Source organism: Miniopterus natalensis, chromosome 4 (assembly GCF_054644295.1).
Source record: "Miniopterus natalensis isolate mMinNat1 chromosome 4, mMinNat1.hap1, whole genome shotgun sequence".
Lineage (NCBI taxonomy): Eukaryota > Metazoa > Chordata > Mammalia > Chiroptera > Miniopteridae > Miniopterus > Miniopterus natalensis.
In genome coordinates, this window is record NC_142084.1 from 7,774,151 (window position 1) to 7,799,813 (window position 25,663).

Here is a 25,663-nt window from a genome sequence, read left to right on the forward strand (position 1 = left end):
ACCCACGCCATTCCCTTTCCCCTTCTTCCCTCTAAGAGACCCCATGAGACTTGCAACCAGGGGAGCAACGGGCAGTGGCAGCTCAGCCGGGCTAACTCCCTGAACAGGAGTGTCCCTGGAGACACTCCAAAGCTTCCTTTTCTTTGACGTCTCAGTGAGCCAAAGCAACCCTGTTACTTCTACGCCCTTCCCTGTTTCACTGTCTTAAGTATATTTTTGCTGCGGCCACTAAATTCTTACTTTGCTACACGTTGTCTCTTGATTGAAATCTTTCCTTCAAGAGGACAAGATCTGAGGTCTGGTTGTCTTGCCAGTAACACTTTCTTGGAGGTGCAGGGAGTTCTGGTATGGAGCCAAACGGGGTGGAGGAGGCATTGCTACAAGAAACCCCGTTCAATTCCCTCTGTTTACCCAGCACCTGCATCTATAGAAAATGGAAAACCGGCATAGAGTTGATGCTGAATACTGGCTCACTCCGGCAATAAGTAAAATGCACCCAAGTAATTTGCATAACTTGAACTATTAAAAAGTCCATTGAATTAAAAGTTGAGCTTCCAAGAAATTTTTACTGACAGTAAAAATTTGAAGCTAAATGTTTATATGATTTTGCTAATAATCTAGAAAATGATTAACATCTGAAAGTGAGAAAAAATTGTAATTTCTTTACAGAGATGTGTGCTAGGGTGAACAATAAAACTTAAAGCATAAAATTATTTTATATTAGGATAAAACCCAGTGATACATGCAGAATGAAATTTTAGATTAGTGTAAAAATCCTGTGAGGGACATGAAATGAAACTATAGGTTCAAGGAAAAAAACTCCCAAAAGTTGTAAAATTTTTGACTATTAAGAGTGGATGGTCCTGCTGGTGTTGCTCAGTGGTTGATTGTTGACCCATGAACCTGGAGATCAGGGTTAGATTCCCTGTCAGGGCACATGCCCCGGTTTTGGGCTGGATCCTCAGTAGGGGGCATGAAGGAGGCACCTGACTGATGATTCTCTCTCATTGATGTTTCTCTGTCTCTGTCCCTTCCTCTCTCTGAAATTAATAAAAACTTAAAAAAAAAAAAAGTGGATGGTGTGCATTATTTACAGATAGCCAAGACAGGCAAACAACCTAAGTGTCCCTCATGGATGAATGGATAAAGAAGATGTGATTGACATATGCATAATAGAATATTACTCGGCCATATGAAAGAAGGAAAAACTGCCATTTGTGACAACGTGTCACAAATTAAGCTAAGTGAAACAAGTCGGAGAATGACAAATACCCTATGATCTCACTTATAGGTGGAATCTTAAAAAAATCAAAAAACTCGGATACAGAGAACAGATTGGTGGCTGGCGGCTGTCCTGGGGATGGAACGCACAGCACTCCAGCAATCGTTCATAATACCGTATTGCGTATTTTTTTACGTTGCTAAGAGAACACGTCTTAAAAGCTCTCATCACAGGATGCCCTGGAAGGAATGATAAGCAGTTTCGTTTGTTCAGTGTCAGTATTAACAGTATGCGGGAAAACGTTTAGATGTTAACTACAAAAGGAAGTTTCCAAAGGCGTTCTGCGCAAGGGTTCGGGAGCCGACAGCGGGGCGCACCGCGCGCAGCCGCAGGTCGGTGTGGTCCCGACGGCGGGCGCTCCGCGCGGCCTCCCCGCCCCCGCGCGGGGAAGGAGGGGCGACCCGCGGCCTCCGTCTGTAAGGAGTCCGTGTTTAGGTAATAGGTCGTTAGGTGTCTAGTCCACCGAGCCACTCATTTGCTTTGTCCGCCCCACCGCGGAATGTCAAGTCCGCGAGACAGAAGCTTCGCCCACAGTGCCTGCGCCGCGGGCCGGCACTTACACCGGGCAGAGCGCGCCCTCCCCTGCGCACCGCGGGTCACGTGCCCGAGCGCAGGGCTTACCATCGAGTCAGTCTTCCAGCTTCCCAGAGAGGACTCGGAAGTGCCTCGGAGCCGGCGCGGGCTCTTCCGGCCGGGGCGTCCGCGCTTTTGTCCCGCCGGCGGCCGGACTCCCGCGGCGCTGCCTCAGCCAGTACGTGAGTACGCGGCCGCCCGCGCTTCCGCCCCCGGTCCTCGCCTGTCCCGCCTTTCCTTTCTGGGCCGGTCCTGCTGCCCCTCGTGTGGCGGGCGGGGTCTGGGAGGAAGCCTGCTCTACCCCCGCTCCTCAGGAGGCGCGTCTGGGGAAGCGGAGGGGAGGGGAGACCCCGGGCTGGCGGAGGGGCGTGGGGCGCCGCTGGAACATACAGGACTCCCGGAGGGCGCCAGCTCCGGCCGTTCGAACGGCCGCGGCCAGGTTGGGGTGCCCCGCGCCCAGAGAAACGCCCCGCTCTCATGTTTCTCAACTCTTCATGCTGTCTCGGGCGGGAGGGGAATCGGGAAAATTAGCGCTTTAAAATCGCCACCCCATCCCCACTCTCCGCCCCTGTGTCGTGCCCCCGTTGCAGTTAACTTTGGCCCTGGGACTTGACAGTGAATACGGGCGTTACAGGGACCCCTGGGGGTGATCTGATTCCTTCTCCCTCCCTCCTCCCCCCTTTTTTTCTATGATGGAGGGATGATGTTGAGACTCCAGGCTCTGTGCAGGTGAGTGCTCCCGGGCCCTTTTCCTGGGGAAGCTCACCTGTATACAGACAGGTGTGTGCCTGGAGGAGGCGGCCTGTCTCGCTCAAAAACTAGAGTTTGACTAGGGAGAAGGCCTTCGGGAACACGGGCGTTGAGATGTGGAAGATGAATGGGGTGCCAGGGCTGGGTGTGCTGCTTTAAGACGTTTGGACTAGTTGGCCAGTAGGCGTTTTCTTTTTGAAAGCACAGGGGTTTATAGTTTTTTTTATTTTTATTTTTTAATGTTTAAATATATAATATATGGATCAGATATTTAAAATAGAAAGTTATTAACGAAAAGGTATCTTCCCGTTCAGCCATTTTCCTAGGCCCAACCTTATCAAATAATCACATTTAGTTTATTTGAATGTATCCTTGCAGAATTTATTTATGCAAATATTTGCAAATGTGAATGTAGCTAGTTCTCCTTTTTCCCCATACGGATGGTAGGTCACTCTTAAAAGTTCTGCTCCTTGCCGCCGGGCGTGGCTCAGTGGTTGAGCATCTAACCTGTGATCCAGGAGATCGCTGTTGGACTCTGGTCAGGGCACATGCCTGGGTTGCGGGCTCGATTCCCAGTAGGGGGCGTGCAGGAGGTAGCCCACCGGTGTACATCATTGATGTTTCTCTCTCTCTCCCTCTCCCTTCCTCTCCCTGAAGTTAATAAAGATATATTTTTAAAAAAGAAAAGTTCTGCCCCTTGCTGCTTTCACTTTATCTTAGAAATCATCAGAACACAGAGGGAATAGAACTGGGATCTCTTGGATCATAGGTCGATGCTCCACGGCTGAACCACACTGGCCAGGCTGTTTCTTATTTTTCTAAAATTTTTATTATTTTTTAAAAGATCTTTATTGATTTCAGAGAAAGGAAAGGAGAGGGAGAGAGATAGAAACATCAATGATGAGAGAGTCATTGATTGGCTGCCTCCTGCATGCCCCCGACTGGGGATCCAGCCCGCAACCCAAGCATGTGCCCTGACCAGGAATTGAAACCACATCGCCTGGATCCTAGGTCAATGCTCAACCGCTGAACCATACCCGGTCGGGCTGTTTGTTATTTTTTTTTATACAACTACAGGTATGTGGTATTGGGTTAACCATCATTTGGATGTTTTGGATTTTCTACAATTTTGTAGGTCTAGTCAGGGACATTGTTTTTCCCCCCAGTTTTTGTTACCTCATAGTGGTGCATTCAATGTACTATGGCATATCTGAGCAAGGGTTTTTAAAGAAGTGATTAAACAATCATAAAATAATTTTTATTTTACATCAGTTAAGCGAGTTATTGGTAGATCTCTAAATATACCAAATCATTATTATACCTCATGTGTTTTTTAAAAAAGTAAAACCAAGCAGTTTTTCTCTCCTGAGACTTGTGTTTATGATATTTAGTCTTATAGTAGCTTAATAAACTAATTCTGTAAACGATTCTCTTCAAGCCAGTCTTTGCTCTTTTAGCTTCAGAAAATCTCTCAGCCTCCCTTTCAGAATCTCCTTTGCTTAACTTATTCCCAAGGATGACTAGAAATTTCTTCTCCGCTACCAGGTATGAGAATGTTCTGTTTCACATTTTACTTTGAGGAAAAATCACCTTGAATCCTTTTTTCCACTTTTAAGCAATAGAGCTAACTCATGTTAACGATCTTTCTGATATTTGTTAACTGTAAGTGCAGTAATAACTAAAGCACAAACCATATTTCTCTCTTCCGCTCTGCATATCACTTCTCTCACTCCTTAGTCCCAGTTTTCATTTATCCCATTCTCCCACTGTTTTTGCCCATGTCTCCATTTGTTCCTATGCTCTCTGCTCCAGATGTCCTGAGGGTAGTTCCCTCTGCTGGAACTACTCTTTTCCCAAAGCTCTTCCTAGTCCTTCAAAGCAGCTTCAACCCTTTTGCCCCCCCCCCCCCGGTATGCCTCTACCATTTTTATCATGTGTTAGTTATTTTTCTGCCAGATTCACATAGTCTGCAAGCTCCTTGATAACAGGCCTTGGTCTTATCCATCTTTGAATCCCTGGGACTAGTCCAGTGCCTAAGGAAAAGCAGGATATGGATCATAATCTAAGTTCCGTAGGCAACACTCAGCCCCAGAGATAACATACTAGAATGCATCTTCAGTATTGTTTATAATAATATGTTATTCTCTTCATTGCTTTTGCATTTTAGGAGCTTAGTCCTTAGCTATAATAAAATGCCTCAGATTTGATGGCTTATAAATAACAGAAATTTATTTCTCACAGCTCTGGCAATTGGGAAGCCCAGGATCAAGGCACCAAGGGAATTTCCTAGGGCCTCTTTTATAAGAACAATAATCTCATTCATGAGGGCGCCATCCTCATGTCCTAAGCGTCTCCCACAAGTTTCTTTCTTTTTTTTTTTTTTTTTTTAAATATATCTTTATTGATTTCAGACAGAGGAAAGGAGAGGGAGAGAGAGAGATAGAAACATCAATGATGAGAGAGTCATTGATCGAGCCCACAACCCAGGCATGTGCCCTGACCGGGAATTGAACCCCGATCGCCTGGATCCTAGGTTGACGCTCAACCGCTGAGCCATGCCTGGCCGGGCACAAGTTTCTTTCTTAATGCCTTCATCTCTGGGGGTTAGGATTTTAACAGGAATTTTGGGAGGGACACAAACATTCAAGCCATATTGTCAGCATTTACTCTAGTGCTAGTTTTATATGTCTCATTGCTTTTCTGCCTATATTTTTTACCTTTTCTTAGTCTCAGTATTGATTAATATGAATCTCATTGCAAACTATCTCTTTTCAATGAAGATGCACATTTATATTGATGTGTTTTGATTTCAGTCATTAAGAGGATTGGGTGAACGACACTGAGTGATGGAACTCTGTGTTCCCACCAAAACAGAGAAGGTTAAATAATGCTGGAACAAGAAGACTGCTGGATTCTGCCTGAGTCAGAGGGCTAAGCAGTGAGGTATTTGTGATCATATACACCAGGTTAGTCAGCAACTAATTAAATGGGAATCCCAGAGGACATGAGGGGATTAAGAATTAACCTGTCAGAGACCGTCAAGGGAAGGGGTCAAGGACCAGTGAGTGCAGTAGCAGAGAGGGATTATTTCCCATTTAGTGTCTAGCATGTCACTCCAAGTGGCCATATGCAAAAGGCTTCAAGTGCCACACCAACTAGCCTGCAAAGATTTGGCATTGGGGAATGACCAGTTGTACATTTTTCAGAACCCTTGACAGCTGTTGGAGAAAGAATTAGATAGGAGTAAGAATGAAGGTAGGGAGCCTACAGGAGAAGTTCAGAAGGGAATTTAGGAGGGCCTAAACTAAGGCCTCGGCAGTGGAAATGAAGTTGGTCATGGGGACTTGGGAACTGTGTACACAGTAGAATCAGCTGGTCTTAGGGGCTTTATCAGATGCGGAGGGGTGAAAGAGAGAAGAGTGCACTTATGATTTAGGCAAATGAGGGGAGGACAGGTATGGATATGAGGGTCTATCATTGAAGAGGGAGGTCTGGGACAGAGATAATGCTGCGCAAGATACCTTGTAGGAGTGATAGGAGCCATGTTTATACATGGAGCTACCCAGAAAGAGTATGTAGAGTCAGGAGAGGAAAAGTTCTAGGTGGAATGGGGCTAGGAACACCCAAGGGACAGTGGCCTGGGAAGTTGGCACCTGTCTCAGAAGAAGCTAATGCAGCGTGATCTGAGTAGAAGAAATCAGATTGAGTAGATGAGGCATGAGGGAAATGTGATCACTTTTTTAAGACACAACTATGAACAGGCGGCAGATGATGAAAGCAGTACCTGGAGAGAGAGTTGAAGGAATTTTAAATTTACTTTTTACATTTTTAAAAAACTTTTATTTGGAAATAATTTCAAATATACAGAAAAACTTCAAGAATAAGAATAGCGAAGAGACTTCCATCTGGTCAAGATGGCGGCATAGGTAAACTCAGTACTCTCCTCCTCCCACAACCACATGAAAATTACAGCTAAACTATTGAACAACCATCATTCAGAACTGCCTCAAATCTGGCTGAATGGAAGTCCTACAACCAGGGAATTAGGCCACATTGAACCTGGTAGGAGGGGTGGAGGCGTGAAACAGGCTGGTCCTATACCCATGTGTGACAGTTTTTAATTGGGACAGATGTCTTGGCTGTGGAGGTTCCCATTGAGGAGTAAGGGTTCCCAGCCCCACCAGACCCTATTTCAGTGCCAAGAAGAGAAGTGCCTATATCTTTGGGCTGTAAAAATCAGTGGGGATTGTGGCTGAGTGACATAGAGGCTGCTGGAGTCCCAGGCAGTTCCTCTTAAAGCAGACTGACTTGGACTCACTCCCTCTGAGCTCCAGAATTAGAGCAGCAGCTTGGAAGGAACTAGGGACATACAGGGAAGGATTAATTATTTGGGATCAGGGCAACAGCTGGCTGGGGTGGTGGGGTGGGCAGCTTTCTCCCAGACATAAGTACTGGCAGAGGCCATTGTTCCTTTGCTGAGCCCTCCCACCACAGAGCTGACAGGCACCATATCTGAGTCTTCATGAACCTGGCTCTCACAGTTCACCCTGCCCTGGTGATTCTCTGAGACCCTATTCCACCCAATTTGAAGGCCCACCCAAGCTGTTTCCAGTGGCTTTTCCATAGGAATGAAGCATCTTGGCTCATGCTTCAGACTTTCCTAAAATCGCTCAAGCGGCAGCTGGCCTCAGCATGCCCTGTGCTTCTCAGTAAGTTGCCCCAGGCCTGGCACTAGCAGCAGCCTGCCTTGGTTCACAGCTTGGCCTTTCCTGGGCACCTCCAAGCCCAAGACAAGTAGTAGTCATCTGCAGATCCCGCTGTAGCTTGTGTCAGGTGGCCTCAGGCAGGCACAGGCAGTAAGCTGACTTGGTACGTCCTGGGAGGCCCCTGAGCCAGTGCACCTGGTGGTCAGCTTCAAACTATGCCAGATTACAACCCTACCACCTCCAAGAGTGACATGCAAGGGGTAGACTTGGAGAGCACCAAAGTCCCAGTGAAATAAGCCCTACTCCATAGGGTTGGCTCTTGCACAGCAGCTCTTCAGCTGTAGTTGTAGCTGGTCCTCATAGCCAATTGACCTGGAGGTCAATCCCTCCCAGTGACATCAACAATAATCAAGGCTCAACTACAGCAGGATGGTGCACAAAGCCCACACAGAGGTGCACCTGGAGTGCCCAGCTCAGGTGACTAGGGAGGCTGAGCCACTGGGACCTATAGCACACACACAAGGCCATTCTACCAAGTTTGGAAGACATAGCAGCTCTGCCTAATACACAGAAACAAACACAGAGAAGCAGCCACAATGTGGAGGCAAAAGAAATGTCACAAATGAAAGAACAGGAGAATCTCCAGAAAAAGAACTAAATGAAGTGGAAGCAAGCAAACAGCCAGGTACAGAGTTCAAAACACTAGTATAAGGGTGCTCGAACTTAGTGAGAACTTCAACAGAGAAAAGGACCAGTCAGAAATGAAGGATACACTAGCTGAAATGAAGAATAATTTATAGAGAATCAACGGTAGAGTAGAGGACACTGAGAATCAAGCCAGCAATTTGGAATATGAGGAAGCAGAAAACACCAGAACAGCAAAAAGAAAAAAGTCCAAAAATATGAAAACAATTTAAGGAGCCTCTGGGACAGTTTCAAGTGTACCAACATTTGCATCATGGAGATGCTGGAAGAAGAAAGGGAGCTAGAAATACAAAACCTATTTGAAAAAACAATGACAGGAATATTCCCTTACTGCTGAAAGAAACAGACATACAAGTCCAGGAAGCACAGAGAGTTCCAAACGATGAGTCCAAAGAGGCCCATACCAAGACACATCATAATTAAAATGCACATGGTTAAAGACAAACAGAGAATCTTAAAAGCAGCAAGAGAAAAGCAGTTAGTTACCCACTTTGCAGGCCAGAATGGAGTGGCAAGAAATATTCAGTGATGAAAAGCAAGGACCTACAACCAAGATTACTCTACCCAGCAAAGCTATCATTTAGAATTGAAGGTCAGGTAAAGAGCTTCCCAGACAAGAAAAAGCTAAAGGAGTTCATCACCACCAGACCAGTATTACATGAAATGTTTGTTAAAGGGACTTCTTTAAGAGGAAGAAAGATAAAAAAATATGAACAATAAAATGGCAATAAATGCATATCTATCAACAATTGAATCTAAAAATAAAAATAAACAAGCAGAACAGAAACAGACTCAAAGATCCAGAGAACATTTGGCAGTTGCCAGATGGAAAAGGTTGGGGGGGTGGAAAGGTGAGGGGATTTAGAGGTAGAAATTGGTAGTTATAGTGTAGTCATGGGAGTGTAAAGTGCAGCATAGAGAATATAGTCACTAATATTCTAATAACTATGTATGCTGTCAGATGGGTATGAGATTTTTCAGGATGATTACTTAATAGGTTTTTTAATGTTTAATCATGGGTATACACCTGATACTAATCTAATATTGTACGTCAACTGTAATTGAAAAATAAAAAATGATTTAAAAAAAAGAATAGTGAAGAGATACCAACTCTTATTCACCAGTAGTTAACATTTTTCTTTTCTCTCTTGCTCTTTCATACATTATTCTTTTCCTAAATATATCATGACCATTTACCCCTCAGTGCTTCAATGTATATTTACTACGGATAGGGATATTCACTTAAATAACTACAGTACAACTGGCAACTGCAATAAATTTAAAGTTGCTATTTTGTCTAATCAACCATATTCTAGTTTTGTCAGTTGACACAATTATTTGTTATACAACAGTTTTTCTCTCTAGTGCAGACTTATTCCAGGTCATGTATTGAATTTAGTAGTCCAGTCATTTAGTCTTCTTTAACTTGAAACATTTCTAAAGCCTTTCTTTGTCTTCTCTGAAAACAATACTTTTGAAGAATACATATACCTTTTAGTGGAATATTCTTCATTTTGGAATTACCTGGAGTTTCCTTTTGATTCAGTTCAGGTAGTGTATTCTCATAGGTGATGTATCCTCAGAGTGTCACTTCTGAAAATACATGATGTCCACCTGCCCCCACTGGTGATACTAATTTACAATACTTGGCCAAGGCATAATCTGATTTCTCCACTGTATAATTACTATTTTTCCCCTTGCAGTCTTTGGGGGAATATTTATACTGCTCCTTGTCAAAATTTCCCCCTAGATTTAGAATCCATTGATAATTCTCCCCTGATTTATTCTTTCCTCCAATAGTTGCAAAATGCCAATTTTGTTTTTTCCAACTTTGCTACTATCCACATTTACTAAACAGCCCTGGCATTCTACTGTAAGCAGGGGTCCTCCCTTTCTCCATTGTTTGTTTCTGTATGGACTCACGAAATTGTATTTTATTTTTTATTTTTATTATTATTTTTAAAAATATATCTTTGTTGATTTCAGAGAGAGGAAAGGAGAGGGAGAGAGAGAGATAGAAACATCAATGATGAGAGAGTCATTGATCGAGCCCACAACCCGGGCATGTGCCCTGACTGGGAACCTAACCCTAATCGCCTGGATCCTAGGTCAATGCTCAACCGCTGAGCCACACCCGGCCGGGCACAAAATTGTATTTTAATAGCTTATAATTTATTACTGTACTTAATTATTGTGGACCTTGGATTGGATATTCAAGCTTGCTCTTGTGGTCTTGTGACATGCCCCCATTGTTTTGTTTTGTTTTTTGAGCATCTCCTTGAAACCAAACCCAAGTTCAGCTGCCTGCTGCAACAGAAGCCAAACTTGTGGGACAGGTGCTATTGAGAAGGAAAGTGATTTATTCAAGTGCAGGCAACTTGAGAAGACAGAGGACTCCTGTCCTCAAAACCATCTTAATAGCTCTTGTCAAGCCAGCTAATTATATGGGGTAAAAGAAAGTGGGAGTTGAGTTGAGGGGAGGTGCAGGGGATTTTTGTGCAGACGTGCAATTTGACTTGCTGGTCATCCTGTTCTTGATAGTCAGCTTGCTCTCGTGTGGTCCGCTGATGTGGGCGAGTCTGCATATTTTGTGGAGGCTGGGAACAGTGTGCTCTGTCAAGGCACTTAAGCTAAAATATGTGATTTCTCAAGCATGTAAATTTCTACTTTGTCGTTAGTTAACTCTTGCTAGGATTTCAAGGTTAGCTTGGTTGTAGTAGCTCCCCACTGTCAATTTTTACTCTATATCTAAGGAGTCTGGTTGACAGGTTCTAACCTCTGATGCAAGAAATGGACCTACTATGAGGCAAATCTTTGAGGGTTAAAGGTAGGTAGTAGGTTAAGTATTAGTATTCAGGAAGACATATGTTTTCCTATAGATGTAATACAGGCTAATAGTTTTATTCCTGAGTACAATAGAAGGATTATTAGAAGTATAGTCAGGCCCAGCTGGTGTGGCTCAGTGGTTGAGCGTTGACCCATGAATCAGGAGGTCACAGTTCAATTCCCATTCAGGGCACATGCCTGGGTTTCAGGCTCGATCCCCAGTAGGGTGCATGCAGGAGGCAGCCCATCAATGATTCTCTATCATCATTGATGTTTCTTCCCTCTCCTTTTCTCTCTCTGAAATCAATAAAAACTTATTTTTAGAAATATTAGTTAGCCGAAACTTTGCTAATTCCCATAGAATAGAACAAAAACCTTGCGGTATTCAAGAGAAAAGAGAACTGAACCAATCTCTGGTCCCTTCAAATAAGGGGGTGTGGTGATCAAGTGTCTGCTGGAGCCAGGTTGCCTGTTGCCTAAATTTTTTAGTGCTTGTTTCTACCTGGGCCCAGGTGTTTATCTAAGTACAACAGGAAGAGTTAATAGTCATACATACCCTTCCCTGTTTAGCTAGAATATAGTCTAAAGCAAGACAATTGTCTAAAAGTACTTTTGCTAGAGAATCTAGAGATTTCCACTGGTTAGCTAAGGAGGTGGCAGTTTCATTAGTAATAATAACAGTGTCTTGGACAGATTACAAAGTACATGCTGGTGCGCAGCTACAAACCCCAGCAAGATAGGAGTGCATATACAAAGAAGTATCCATCCTCATTAAGAATGTCTCCAGGTAGATTTCTAGTCATGTGAGTGAATAATTTCAGTGAGCTGATCCAACGTTCAGGCTCCTGGGGATGAGAGAGGAGTAACAAGTGTCCCTTTACATCTGCCTTAATTAGGTTTGCTAATGCATTCCTTCTATAGTGGGTTCCCTCATGTAAATGTTTTAAGATTGGGTACACCAGTGCCTCAAGGAGTAGAATCATGCCATTGGCGTTGACCTTCCACGTAAAGTGAGTCAGTATTAGTGAATCCCCATTCATGGTCCCATTCTCCTTTCTGTTCTGTATACTGGGGTTTAAATTCTGACAGATCAAATGGGGTGCCAAAGCCCCAATTAAGAGTCTCAGGTCACTTGTTTTGCTGTCCTATCAGCTGCTTGATTCCCTTTGGTTTCTTGGAAATCATTCTTCTGATGTCCCAGACAATGTATGATAGCAACTTGGGCTGGCAGGTTCACTGCTTCAAGAAAGGTTAAAATTTCTGTAGGATGTTTTATGTCTTTATTTCTCAAGGTTGAAAGTCCCCCTTCCATATTGCCCCATGGGTATGTACTATCATAAAAGCATATTTAGAGTCAGTGTAAATATTGGTTGGCTTTCCTTGAGATAATTCTAATTCTCTGGTAAGAGCAGTTAGCTCAGCCTTCTGGGCCAAGGTGCCTATAGGCAGGGCATGGGCCTCTATTACCTTGTCAAGTGGTTACTACAGCATACCTGGCTCTTCTCTGTCTTTCACAGAGCTGCTACCATTAGTGTATAACTCCCAGTTGAAATCTACCAGTGGCTGGTGTGATAGGTCTGGTAGGCTAAAGTAAACCTTGTCAATAATTTCTAAGCAGTTATGTTAGAGATCTGGGTCTATAGTTGTACTTGGAAGCAGGGTAGCTGGGTTCAAAGTAATTGTGGTTTGTAAGGTAATATTTAGGTTGTCTAATAAGATGGCCTGATATTTGTCCATTTGCCCTGCTGTTAACTAATAACCACCTTTCTGTTCCAAAAAAGTTAGGACCTGATGCATACAAATACTGTGATAGGTTGTCCCAAGGTGAATTTTTCTGCTTCCGGGAGGACATCACAGATTGCTGCTACTGCTCAAAGGCAAGGAGGCCATCCTTTGGTGATATGATCTAATTTCTTAGAGAAATATGCTGTAGGCTGTGGGGAGTCTCCCAACATCTGGATAAACACCCTAAATCCAATTCCCTGCTTCCGATGCATGTATAACTTGAAAGGCTTCTGGGGGTTGGGCAGCCCTAAAGCAGGGGCTGAAATTAATTTTCTTTTAAGAGCCTCAGAGGCCACTTGGCATTCTGTGGTCCATTCCAGAGGCTCTGAGTTGAGGCCCTTTAAGGAATCATAAAGTGGCTTGGCTAGTAGGCCAAAGTTAGGAATCCAAATGCAGCAAAATCCCACCATTCCAAGAAACCAGCAAGTCTGGGCCTTTCACAGGGAAACTTTGTATCCACAGGCAGCAGGATGATTAAGTACCTTAGTGGTGTTTTTAAAACAGTTTTCATTAGGAACTACTGCTTATGAGCAGATCATCAACATACTGCAAGAGTATTCCAGAGTCTAATAGGTTTCCTAGATCTTTGGCCAATAATTCCCAAAGATTGTGGGGGAGTTTTTGAAGCTTTGAGGCAACATAGTCCAGTAATATTGAGGTAGTTTTTTGGCCAGGTCTTGCTCATCAAGTATCCTTCATATCAATACCATGTGCTGTCCCAGGCACAGTCGTCAGCAAAATGTAGGGCTTAGGAACAGTTGGGTGGATGTTCTGGGTAACTTCATTAATGGCCTGGATATATTGAACTAAATAATGTTCACTTGAATTCAGCATTTTTTACATGCAGGATGGGAGTATTATAAGGTCATCTGCAAGACCAAATTAATCCAAATTTTAAAAACTTTTGCAAAATAGGTTGTATCCCCTCTAAGGTTTCCTCCTTTAAGGTGTATTGTTTATTGTGTGGCACTGCAGCCTTGTCTTTAGTTTTATAACTACTGGTGGAACATTAACTGCCCACCCCTTGGGTTCCATCGGCCCATACAATCTTAACTTGCTCGTAGGTCTCCCGATGGAATAGTTCCTTCTCAGGTCCCTCAGCTTCCACAAGGAACATCTGTAATCTGAGAGCATGCCCCGAAGGAACCTGCAAGTAAAGCTGTTGCTTTTCAGGAGAAAAAGTCATTTGGGCATGGAGTTTGCAGAGCAGGTCCTGCCCCAGTAAGTGCACTGGGCAGTCTGGCATGTAAAGGAAGTTGTGTGACAACTTCAAATCTCCAAATTGACATTCAAGAGTAAGCTTAAGGAAGGTCTGCTGTTGTAGCTTCCCCATAACCCCAGTAACTGCTATGGTAGCTGGACTTTTTTGTGTTAGTTTATAATTTAAAACTAAGTTGCTCCTGTGTCTAGAAAAAAGTCATTTAGTTTGTTCCCCACTGTCAATTGTACCCAGAGTTCCTGTGATGAAATTATAATAGGCGGAGAGGTATCTGAAGGAGCCCTGGAGCCTCCTCGTTTCTCTTGTCTGAGTCTCTTTTGCACTCAACCATCATCCATTGGGGTGGTTACCCTTTCCCTTTCTAGGAGCATTCTTTTCTTCATTCTTTGGACAGTCTTTTTTACAATGCCCTTCCCTACAGTAAGCACATTGTTTAGGGCACAATGGTCTATTTTCCTTCCTAGTCTTTCCTTCTTGCCACTGATTTCTTTTATGATTTCTCTGAACAGTTTCTAAGAAAACTGTCTCTTTTGCTTTTTAGCTTCTCTTCCATGGAATGCCTTAAAGGCTATATCCAGTTGTGATGGATTCATTGCTGGAGCTCCATCTATCCATTGGAGTTTCCTCCTAATATCCAGGGTGCTCTGTCCAATAAGACGTTAACCATTTCCATATTTTCAGCAGCCTGGGGATCTATATCTGTGTACCTTGAGTAAGCCTGATAGATCTCTAAAAACTCAGAGGGGTCCCATTAGGCTTTTGCTGTACATCTTGTACTGTATTTAAATTTTTTTGCTTCAGTACTCCCCTTCTCATACCTTTTAATATTAATCTTTTCTAATGCTCTAAATGTACCAGGACTCTATTATTTGGGTCCCAATCTGTCTCAGTGAGAGGCTTGGCCCCTGCCGGATTTGGAGTCCCATTTGGGTTCTGATGGAGTTGATAGGCCTCCTCTGTAGCCTTATTTATTACTAATCCCTTTTCATCTGCTGTTAGCAAGATATTCAAGAGATCCTGCACATCTACCCAATTAGGATGATGGGTAACAAAAATGGATGTAATAATTAAATCAGGTGTTTTCTGAGGGTTCTCCCTATAAGAAGCATTAGAATTCCTTCAATTTAACAAGTCTGAAGTTGAAAATGGAGTATGCAACCAGTAGTATGCTGATTAATACCTCTGATGAGGAACTGCCTTAAAGGATATTACTCTGCCCTGGGCAACAGTACCCCTGGTCCAAATTGAGTGCCCTGTTGGGTCTTGGAATGGGAAGATTGTTTGCTCATCATATAGAGGGGGAACAGATGCTCCCCCAGCTCCCTGGCCAATAGGATCTATTGGGTGAGGTGGAGGTGGCAGTGATGGGCAATGGTGGCCAGGTGTCTCAGGATTTCAGGCACTTAGTAATGTTATCTCCTCACTGTCTTTCTCTTCCTGGGTCTTTCTGTCAGGGAGAAGCTTAGGTTTTGAGTTCCCCTGTTGTATCATTAATTTATTCCCTTTCTTTGCTGAATCCCGATTGTGTAATTACAAAGGCTTGTTATATAAGGTATGTCATCCCGTTTTCCTGATCTCTGACAAAACAACTCCAGTTGCAAAATAGTATAGTAGTTCAGAGAACCATTTAGGCGCCATTGCTTTTCCAGCCCCAAAACATACATCAGTCAAGCCATGTTACAATAAAAGATCATCTTTTTCTTCATCATTGGCTCATACCCATAGGTAGACCAGTGCAGCGAAGGGGACTGCCCTTTGGAATAGAGGTAATACCACCCATTGTATACTAAGTCAGGGACTGACAAATAGCAACAAATACAAGCAAGAAGCAGTGCAACCCAAATTGCGCAATCTAGTTAGTTATACAAAGACCCTCTTAGAACAATTAAGTTCTGAATCAGAAACACAAGAATTAAAATGCCCTGCCTGGCTGGTGTGGCTCAGTGGTTAAGCATCGACCTGTGATCCAGGAGGTCCTGGTTCAATTCCCAGTCAGGGCACATGCCCAGGTTACAGGCTCAGTCCCCAGCTGGGGGTGTGCAGGAGGCAGCCGATCAATGACTCTCTCATCCTTGATGTTTCTATCTCTCCTCTCCCTTCCACTCTCTGAAATCAATAAAAACATTTAAAAAAAAGAATTAAAGTCCCAAAATATGTAAGCCAAAAGAAAAGCATTCAAAACCCCAAAATCCATGGAAACAAATGAATGCTCCAAACAAATCTGTCTTGTGGGACTGGGATTTTCTAGTTGTAGAGCTGTATCTACTGCCTACTAGTACCACAAATGGCCCTTATCCATGACCAAATGTCTCAAAAGCCCAAATGACAGCAATAGAGGGCTCCTGGTCATGCACAATGGGGACTTACCCAGTATAGAGCCCGTCGGCTCCCTAAGTACTGTTTCCTTTTCCCGGGTAATGCATGGCAGGTGACTGGCGCTGTGAGAGAATACAGACACTTCCCCAAGAAAATATCTCTCAACAGCTGCTGGAAGTCCCTAAAGTCTCTCCCCAGGGGTTGATCTGCCACAGGCAGCTGGGGAACCACCACCTGGGCACCAGGGGGAAGTCCCTGCTTATTCCTAGCTAGCTCACCAATGGCTGAAACTAAACCTAAGGTCAGCTGCCTGCCACAACGAAAGCCAAACTCATGAGACAGGTGCTGGTGTGAAGGAAAGTGATTTATTCAAGTGCTGTTGACTTTAGAATGGGTGGGGAACCTTTTTTCTGCCAAGGGCCATTTGAACATTTTATAATATTATTCATGGGCCATACAAAATTATCAACTTAAAAATTAGCTATGAAAAAAGCTCCTAGATTTTTGAATTTTGAGCCCCACCTGCAGTTATCTTGGCAGGGCCAGACCAAATGGTTTCTCAGGCTGTATACCTCCTGTGGGCCAGATGTTCCCCACCCCTGCTTTAGAAGATGGCGGACTCCTTTCCTCAAAACCATCTGAACAGCTCTTGTCAAGCCAACTAATTATATAGGGCAAAAGGGACATTGGAGTTGAGGGGAGTAGCAGGGAAATTTTCTGTGGACATGCAGTTTGACTTGGCTGGTTATCCTGTTTCTGATACTAATCTTGCTTTCCTGTGGTTGGCCGATGTGTGTCATCTGGGCAAGTCTGCACATCTGGTGATGGCTGGAAACAGGAACAGTGTGCTCTGCCAAGACACTTAAGCAAAAATATGTGATTTCTCAAGCATATAAATTTCTACTTTGTTGCTAGTCAACTCTTGCCAGGATTTCAAAGTTAGCTTGTATCCTTCCTTGCTGGTATAACAAGATGCCCCAGCTCATCTTGTATGTATCCTGCCCCCAGTCTGGAAGCTACCTGGTTCCTTTTAGTAGCAATGGTAGTAGAGACCGAGAGCAGGATGCTAGATAGGCTCATTACCACTGAGGTGCTTTTGCTTATTGGCAGACAAAGCTAGGGAATACAGGCTGTCCCCCTGAAATGTATACACACTTTGAATAATTATAAAGGCAGTGTTTGTTCAAATACATTTCATTTTCAAAATGTAATAGAATCTACAGCTATCAGCTATTAATGTGTCTATACATTTTTTTGGACACCCTGTATATGTACATCTATATACAAATATACGTACATGTGAATGTACGTACATTTGTATATGTGCACACACATATAATTCAGAAATCATGACTTAACACCAATGCCTCCATTTTATTCCTACAGGGTTCTTTCTTGCCTTCACCTATTCCATATTTCTGTGTCCCTTCTTCCTCCAGGAGAGCCCTGGCTCACAACTAAACACATTTGCTCAGTGCCTAAAATTGTTTCAGAATTGCTTTGCCTATACCACCATAGAAAACAAAGTTGCTAAAAAGAGCTCATTTATTTGCTGCTCTTCCCTACCACTCCCTTCAAGCCTTCCCATAAACAGAGTATATAGCATATAGTCACCTGCATGTATGTAAGTTACATGTTAGTTCATTGTTTTTTTTTGTTTATTCTCTTCCTGTGGTTGTGGTATTCATGAGAAACACAAATGAGTTCTTTTTCATTTGCTTTCTGGTTTAGTGGCTTTCCCTCTTACCATTCTCCTTGATTTAATTTTATTCTTCAAACCTGTAGAACATTACCATGCTTCAAAAGGTAAAAACTATACAAAAAGCTGTGCACAGAGTGTCTTTCTCCCCTAACCCTTCTGCTCTATTCCCCCTTTCCCACCCCTTATAGGTAATGAGGTTCACTGGTTTCTCTCATTACTGTTAAAAACAAACAAACAAACAGATATGTGCTTGTTTCCTTATTTTTCTTAAACAAAATATAGCATAATATGCTTTTTCACTATACATTATATCCTTGAAATTGCTCCTTATCAGTTATTAAAGATATTCCTTATTTTCTAGTACTCAATTTTGTATATGTAACATAGCTTATTTAACCCCTCCCATGTGTGTGGACTTGTAGGTAGTTTTCCAGATTTTGTAGTTACAAATAATGCTACAATGAGTAGCTCTGGGAATATATATTTTTGAATTGTTGGAAGTGTATCTTCACTATAAATTTCTAAGGTGGGATTTTTGGATTGAAGTGTAAATGCATAAATACCTGTGTTTGAGATTGGCAAATTCTCCTCAACAGATGTTACGCCAGTTTGCATTCCCAGCAATGTATGAGAGTACACATTTCCCCCACAGCCTCACCAACCAAATAGATTGTTAAGCTTTTGCCAATCTAACAGGTGAGAATTGGTATTTTAGTTATTTGTATTTCTCTTATGAGTGAAATTAAAAACACGTTAAATGGCCATTTTAATATTTCTTTTTGGTATGTGTCTTTTGCCCATTTTTTCAGTAGTACTTTTAGTGTTATTTTTCTTCAGTTTTGAAAAATTAAAAAAAAAAAAGTATCTTTATTGATTTCAGAGAGAGGAAAGGAGAGGGAGAGAGAGAGATAGAAACATCAGTGATGAGAGAGTCATTGATCGGCTGCCTCCTGCACGCCCCCGACTGGGGATCAAGCCCGCAACCCAGGCATGTGCCCTGACCAGGAATTGAACCCTGATCACCTGGATCCTAGGTAAATGCTCAACCACTGAGCCATGCCTGGCCAGGCTTGAAAATTCTTTATATGCTAAGGATATTAGCCTTTATGTGTGATGCATGTTGTAAACATTTTCTTCCACTTTGTCATTCATTTCTTGATTTTGCTTATGGTATTTTTGACATGCAGTTTATATTTATACAGTCAAAAATACCAATCTTTTTTTTATTGCACCTGGGTCATAGTTAGAAAGCTTTCTATAGCCCAAGTTATAGAGGCATTCACCCATATTCTCTAGTATTTGTGTAGTGTTACTTTTTTATATTTATGGCTCTGCTCTGTTTGGAGTTTATTCCTGTGTATGGTGTAAAGAATGGATCTAAGTTTATCTTTTTCCAAATGGCTTTATAGTTGCTCTAACACTAATCAAAAGATCATTTCCCCAATAATTTGATATATTATCTTTATCATATATTTGATTTCAATATGTAATTAGGACTATTTCTGGACTTGCTATTCTATTCCATTTGTTGGCTGAAGCAGTACCATACTGTTTTGGTTATAGAGGCTATGTGGTATTCTTTAATACCTAGTATGGCTAGTCTCCCCTCATGGCTCATCGTTTTCTGTTTTTTTTCCTCTAGCAATTTTTGTGTATTTATTTTAGGGCGTTTGGTTTTATGTCTGTAGGAACATAAAGGCCAAAGGGAATGGATAGAGCAGAGTCCCTGTGTGCGGAAGCAGGATTCAGAGCACAGATCAAAGGTGTATTTGTGCTGATGGTTCTGGAATTTCAGTGCTCACCCAGTGACATGGACTGTTCTGCCCAAAGTATAAAGAAAGAGAGCAAAGAACTAGGTTGTGCCACCATTTCGCAGTGACGTCTGAAGGTCTCTTACCTAATATAACTTGTCATTTTGTAAAGCTTTCTCAACTGAACCACCTTTTTTGGCTTAATGTCTGCTGACTGGTGCTTTTTTTTTATTATTGTTTTAGAGATATTCTGAGTTCCTTGCTGCTTCTCTTTTTTTGTAAATTTTAATTGAGTCTATCATTACAGTCACTGAAGCATAAATTGGATCATAAGTGCTGTTCTTTTTAAAATATATATATATTTTATTGACTTCAGAGAGAAGAAGGAAGAGGGAGGGAGAGATAGAAACATCAATGATGAGAGTCATTGATCAACTGCCTCCTGCACACCCCCTACTGGGGATTGAACCCGCAACCCGGGCATATGTCCTGACTGGGAATTGAACCATAATCTCCTGGATTATAGGTCAGTGCTCAACCACTGAGCCACGCTGGCCAGGCAATAAGTGCCATTCTTTATACATGCCCACTCCAGAATATATATCTTTCTTTTCTTTTATTGCCTTTGCTTCCTCCTCATGTTTACATGTAGAGTTTCTAAGTGGGATTGACAGAAGTCCAGAGTTCTGACCCAAGAGAGTCTGATACCCAGGGTAGGAGGAGAGATCCATGTTTTAACTAAGTCTAATCACAAATGTCTCATTATCTAAGGTTGGGGGATAAGGAACTTAGAACTGTTTCTTTTGATCCTAGGAGTCAGTTTGTCAGCAGTTGGAGTGCCAGCTATGTGTAGAATACTTTCACAGAGACAAAGCTACACTGCTTGGCTCCTAAACTTTGGAAAGGAGTTTACCTTTCCTGAGTCCCGTACTTTATCTTTGGGTTCTAATGCTGATCCAATGACCTGACCTCAAAAAAAAAAAAAAAAAAGTAATAACAGCATATAGCACTTCACCAAGTGACATTGTTCTCAACACTTTACATATATTCTCTCATTTAATATTCACACCAACCCTATCATTGTCCAGATGAAGAAACTGTGGCACAAAGAGGTTAAATAATTTTCTCAAGGACCTAGGCAGAATGCCTTTGCCTAATGATTTGTGTTTTTGCTTTTTGATATTCTCTCACTGCAGTTAGCCTCTTCATAAAGTAGGAGTGAAAGTCTTTTTGCCTCCCAGGCTGGAGTGTCCTCTTCCATATAGAGTTCCTCCCTGACTGCCCTGATTTGCCATTTTTCAGGGTCAGAGTTTTCCTTGGAGGGGAAGTCCAGGAGGCCAAACCAAAAGGCTGTGTGTGTGTGTGTGTGTGTGTGTGTGTGTGTGTGTGTGTGTGTTTTATCATCTCTGACATGACTATCTTCATGACTTTATAACCACCTCCCCAATATTTCCACATACTGATTTCTCTTTAGTTTTGCCTGTCTTCTGCTGATTATGTCTTCTTAACTTGTCTTACTAATCTGTCTGCTATTCTTCAGAGATTTCTTCTACCCTCTGCTTGTTTTTTGATGACTTGGTATCATTTTTAAAAACTGATTAGTGTTGCCCATGATTCTGTACATCATTTCAAACCATTTCCATTTACCCTCATGTTAATCTTTTAGGCAAGAATAGGAAAGTTCTCTGTTTCATTGAAAATTCAGGCCTCTAGCATTTCAACATTAGCCCCACAGCAGCAGAAATTTTGGCATGTCCACCATTGTATCCCAGCAGTTAAAAAGTGGTACCTATCACATAGCATGCAGTCAGTAAACACTTGAGTGACTTAGGATGTAATTCTTCCAGTTTCTTCTAAACAAAGTGAACAAGTATCATTTTCATTTTCTTGGTTTAGTGTCACATTTCAAGACGAGGGGCACTGAGGATGAGGAATCGACTGAGAAGTGTGAAAGTGTTGGAAAAGCAGAGTCTCTGTGGCTAAAAGTGGAAGGTCTTCACAAGGATCATATGCGGGAATCTAAGGTTGGTGAAATTTGTGATTGGGATAGCAAGGTACAGAACCAATTGGAAGAGCCTGAGGGAAAAAGAATGATGGAAGACATAAGTGGCATCAGGGAAAAGATTGGAAAAGCCAAGAATATAGCAAATATAAAGACAGAACAGGAAGATGAGGCATCTGAGAAAAGCTTACATCTGAGCTCAAAGCATGTTATACACCAGACCATCCCTATAGAACAGAAAAGCAGTGAACAAGGAAAATGTGTGGAGAATGTCAATGGAAACTCTCATCCCCATCTGAAGCAGAAAATCAGTGCTTTTAAGAAATCCCATAAATGTGATGAGTGTGGGAAATCCTTCAAATATAATTCCCGCCTTATTCAACATAAAATTATGCACACTGGGGAAAAACGCTATGAGTGTGATGACTGTGGAGGGACGTTCCGGAGTAGCTCAAGCCTTCGAGTCCACAAGCGGATCCATACTGGGGAGAAGCCGTATAAGTGTGAGGAATGTGGGAAAGCCTACATGTCCTACTCCAGCCTTATAAATCATAAAAGCACCCATTCTGGAGAGAAGAACTGTAAATGTGATGAGTGTGGAAAATCCTTCAATTATAGCTCTGTTTTGGACCAGCATAAGAGGATCCACACTGGGGAGAAGCCCTATGAATGTGGCGAGTGTGGAAAAGCCTTTAGGAACAGCTCTGGTCTCAGAGTCCACAAAAGAATCCACACAGGGGAGAAGCCCTATGAATGTGACATCTGTGGGAAAACCTTCAGTAATAGCTCTGGCCTTAGGGTTCACAAAAGGATCCACACAGGTGAGAAGCCCTATGAATGTGATGAGTGTGGGAAGGCCTTCATTACTTGCAGAACACTCCTAAACCATAAAAGCATCCACTTTGGAGATAAACCTTACAAATGTGATGAATGTGAGAAATCATTTAATTATAGCTCTCTCCTCATTCAGCATAAAGTCATTCACACTGGAGAGAAACCTTATGAATGTGATGAATGTGGGAAGGCCTTCAGGAATAGCTCAGGCCTTATTGTACATAAAAGGATCCACACGGGAGAGAAACCTTACAAGTGTGATGTCTGTGGCAAAGCGTTCAGCTATAGCTCAGGCCTTGCAGTCCATAAAAGCATACACCCTGGGAAGAAGGCACATGAATGTAAGGAGTGTGGAAAATCCTTCAGCTATAATTCACTTCTTCTTCAACATAAGACCATTCACACTGGAGAGAGACCTTATGTATGTGATGTGTGTGGGAAAACCTTCAGAAACAATTCAGGTCTCAAAGTCCACAGGAGGCTCCACACTGGAGAAAAACCATACAAGTGTGATGTGTGTGGGAAAGCTTATATCTCACGTTCTAGCCTTAAAAACCACAAAGGAATCCATCTTGGGGAGAAGCCCTATAAATGTAGCTATTGTGAGAAATCCTTCAATTATAGCTCTGCCCTTGAACAACATAAAAGGATTCATACGAGGGAGAAACCTTTTGGGTGTGATGAGTGTGGAAAAGCCTTCAGAAATAATTCAGGTCTTAAAGTGCATAAACGAATCCACACTGGGGAGAGACCTTACAAATGTGAAGAATGTGGGAAAGCCTACATTTCACTCTCAAGCCTTATAAATCATAAAAGTGTACACCCTGGGGAAAAGCCCTATAAGTGTGAGGAGTGTGAAAAGGCCTTTATCACATACCGAACCCTTATAAACCACAAAAAAATTCACCTTGGGGAGAAGCCCTACAAATGTGACGTGTGTGAGAAATCTTTTAATTACACCTCACTCCTTTCTCAACATAAAAGGGTTCACACTAGAGAGAAACCCTATGAATGTGACAGGTGTGAGAAGGTCTTCAGAAACAACTCAAGCCTTAAAGTGCATAAAAGAATTCATACTGGGGAGAAACCCTACGAATGTGATGTGTGTGGAAAAGCCTACATCTCACACTCAAGCCTTATTAACCATAAAAGTACCCACCCTGGCAAGACACCGTATACATGTGATGAATGTGGAAAAGCTTTTTTCTCAAGCAGAACTCTTATAAGCCATAAAAGAGTGCATCTTGGGGAGAAACCCTTCAAATGTGTTGAATGTGGGAAATCTTTCAGTTATAGCTCACTTCTTTCTCAACACAAGAGGATCCACACAGGGGAGAAACCTTATGTATGTGATAGGTGTGGAAAGGCATTCCGGAACAGCTCAGGCCTCACAGTGCATAAAAGGATCCACACAGGTGAGAAACCCTATGGATGTGATGAGTGTGGGAAGGCATATATCTCACACTCAAGTCTTATCAACCATAAAAGCATCCACCGTGGGCAGCAGCCCTATAATTGTGAGTGTGGGAAATCCTTCAATTATAGATCAGTCCTTGACCAACACAAAAGGATCCACACTGGAAAGAAGCCATATCGGTGTAATGAGTGTGGGAAGGCTTTTAATATCAGATCAGACCTCACCAAGCATAAAAGAATCCATACAGGAGAGGAACCTTTAAATGTGCCAAATGTGGGAAGTTACAGTGGCACATCGCAAAAGAGAACTCACGAGGGTGGGAATATTCTGGATGGGACCAGGATGAGCTTGTCTCTGTAGGAGGCAAAGCTTACTGAGTCTCAAAGAACTCAAATGGAAGAAAAACCTTTTGAATGTAAGAATATATGAGATCCTTATTCATGGCTTATAATTTACATAGTATAAATGAAACCATGAGTAATCTTTTCTATGCTTCAATCATAGCCAGCAACGAAGCCTCCAGTGTCAAGGTAGTTGAGCCCTTATGGAATATAAAATAGTTCATACTGGGGATAAAACCTATCAAAACGATAGAATGTTAAAATAAAACCTTCAAAATAAGCAGACATTTCTGGACATGTAAGGAAATACATGAATAAGGAAAGGGTTTCAATTAGAAGTCACACAGTCACCATTAAGAAGTTCATATTTAGGTAAGTTCTGTGAATGTAAATGTGGGACATTCAGGTATAGCTTTGAGTCCCAATTATACATTGGTCAGTGGAAAAATCCCAAGAAGGGCCTCCAACAGGCAAATTCAGGGAGAGAGAGGCTTCAGGGAATACAAATTTATTTAATAGTAGTGATCATGGAGTCAAAACCTGATATAATTGAATGGTTTAGGGGGATGATGACAAATTCTTAAACAAAATTTAAATTTTGTAGGGAAAGTAAAAAGTAGACAATAAATAACGAGATAGGAGAGAGCACTAAAAAAAAAAAAAAAAAAAAAAAAAAAATTGCAAGTTGATTGGATTATACTGTTGTAATGTGAGGGTGAACTTTTAAAAATTTTCAATTAAACCCCCACAATGAATGGTAAAAGCATGGTGAGTGAAAAAACCTACAGATAAAAGGTTCTACCATGGATTGAAATACAGTACATTAAATAACTAATGGAACACATCTTCAATATGAATTTGCACACAAAATTGATTCAGGGATTCCTATGAATAGGAATGCTGAAAAGGAGGGCATTTTATTGCAGAAGCAAAAAAGCTAAGTAACTACCAGTAACCAGGCCATAGGAGGAAATTCATGCTGCTTAATCCTGTTAAATGATTGTTTTGGACTGTGTTATTGTAAAGATTTCATGCACTACATCTGTGTATTGTCTTTTGTAAAATGTTATGAATATATTGTTCAGGGCTCACTCTCTCTTGGCCTTGAAGAGCCAGATAATTGTCGCAAGGTAGGGTGGAACTCCAATAAAGAAATTCCTCAAAAGTAAACAGGCTGTGCCTGACTTGATGGAGCAGTATACAGGGAAAGCCATTCCTGTCACATCTTTGTGGGATAAGTTATGCCAGATACAAACCTCGGACGGCAGCAGGGGCTCATTCCCCAGGTCTAGCAGCTCAGGTCTCATTAGATGTTAGGTGGTACCTCCACCAGGAGAAGTGCAAAATGAATTGAGCCTCACATACTGGTGCTGGATTATAACTTGTAGGAATGGGCAGGCTCTGAGTGGTAGTCACCACACAGAAACAGTTCTGTTGGGAACAGAGAAAATTTA

The 25,663-nt window shown here is 42.2% G+C and overlaps 1 protein-coding gene across 3 annotated transcripts; it reads left to right on the forward strand.

Moving 5' to 3' along the window:
- Nucleotides 1–1,947: 1,947 nt before the first annotated feature.
- ZFP62 (ZFP62 zinc finger protein) lies at nucleotides 1,948–25,379 on the forward strand. 3 transcript variants are annotated; one of them, XM_016201521.2, is made up of 2 exons: nucleotides 1,948–2,033; nucleotides 21,512–25,379. In XM_016201521.2, coding segments are annotated over exons 1-2 (2,718 nt in total). In that variant the 5' UTR covers nucleotides 1,948–2,032; the 3' UTR covers nucleotides 24,229–25,379. The 3 variants fall into 3 exon arrangements, with proteins under 3 accessions (XP_016057007.2, XP_087672365.1, XP_087672366.1); XM_087816239.1 differs by lacking the exon at nucleotides 1,948–2,033 and adding an exon at nucleotides 3,586–4,150; XM_087816240.1 differs by lacking the exon at nucleotides 1,948–2,033 and adding an exon at nucleotides 18,551–19,627.
- The last annotated feature ends 284 nt before the right edge of the window (nucleotides 25,380–25,663 follow it).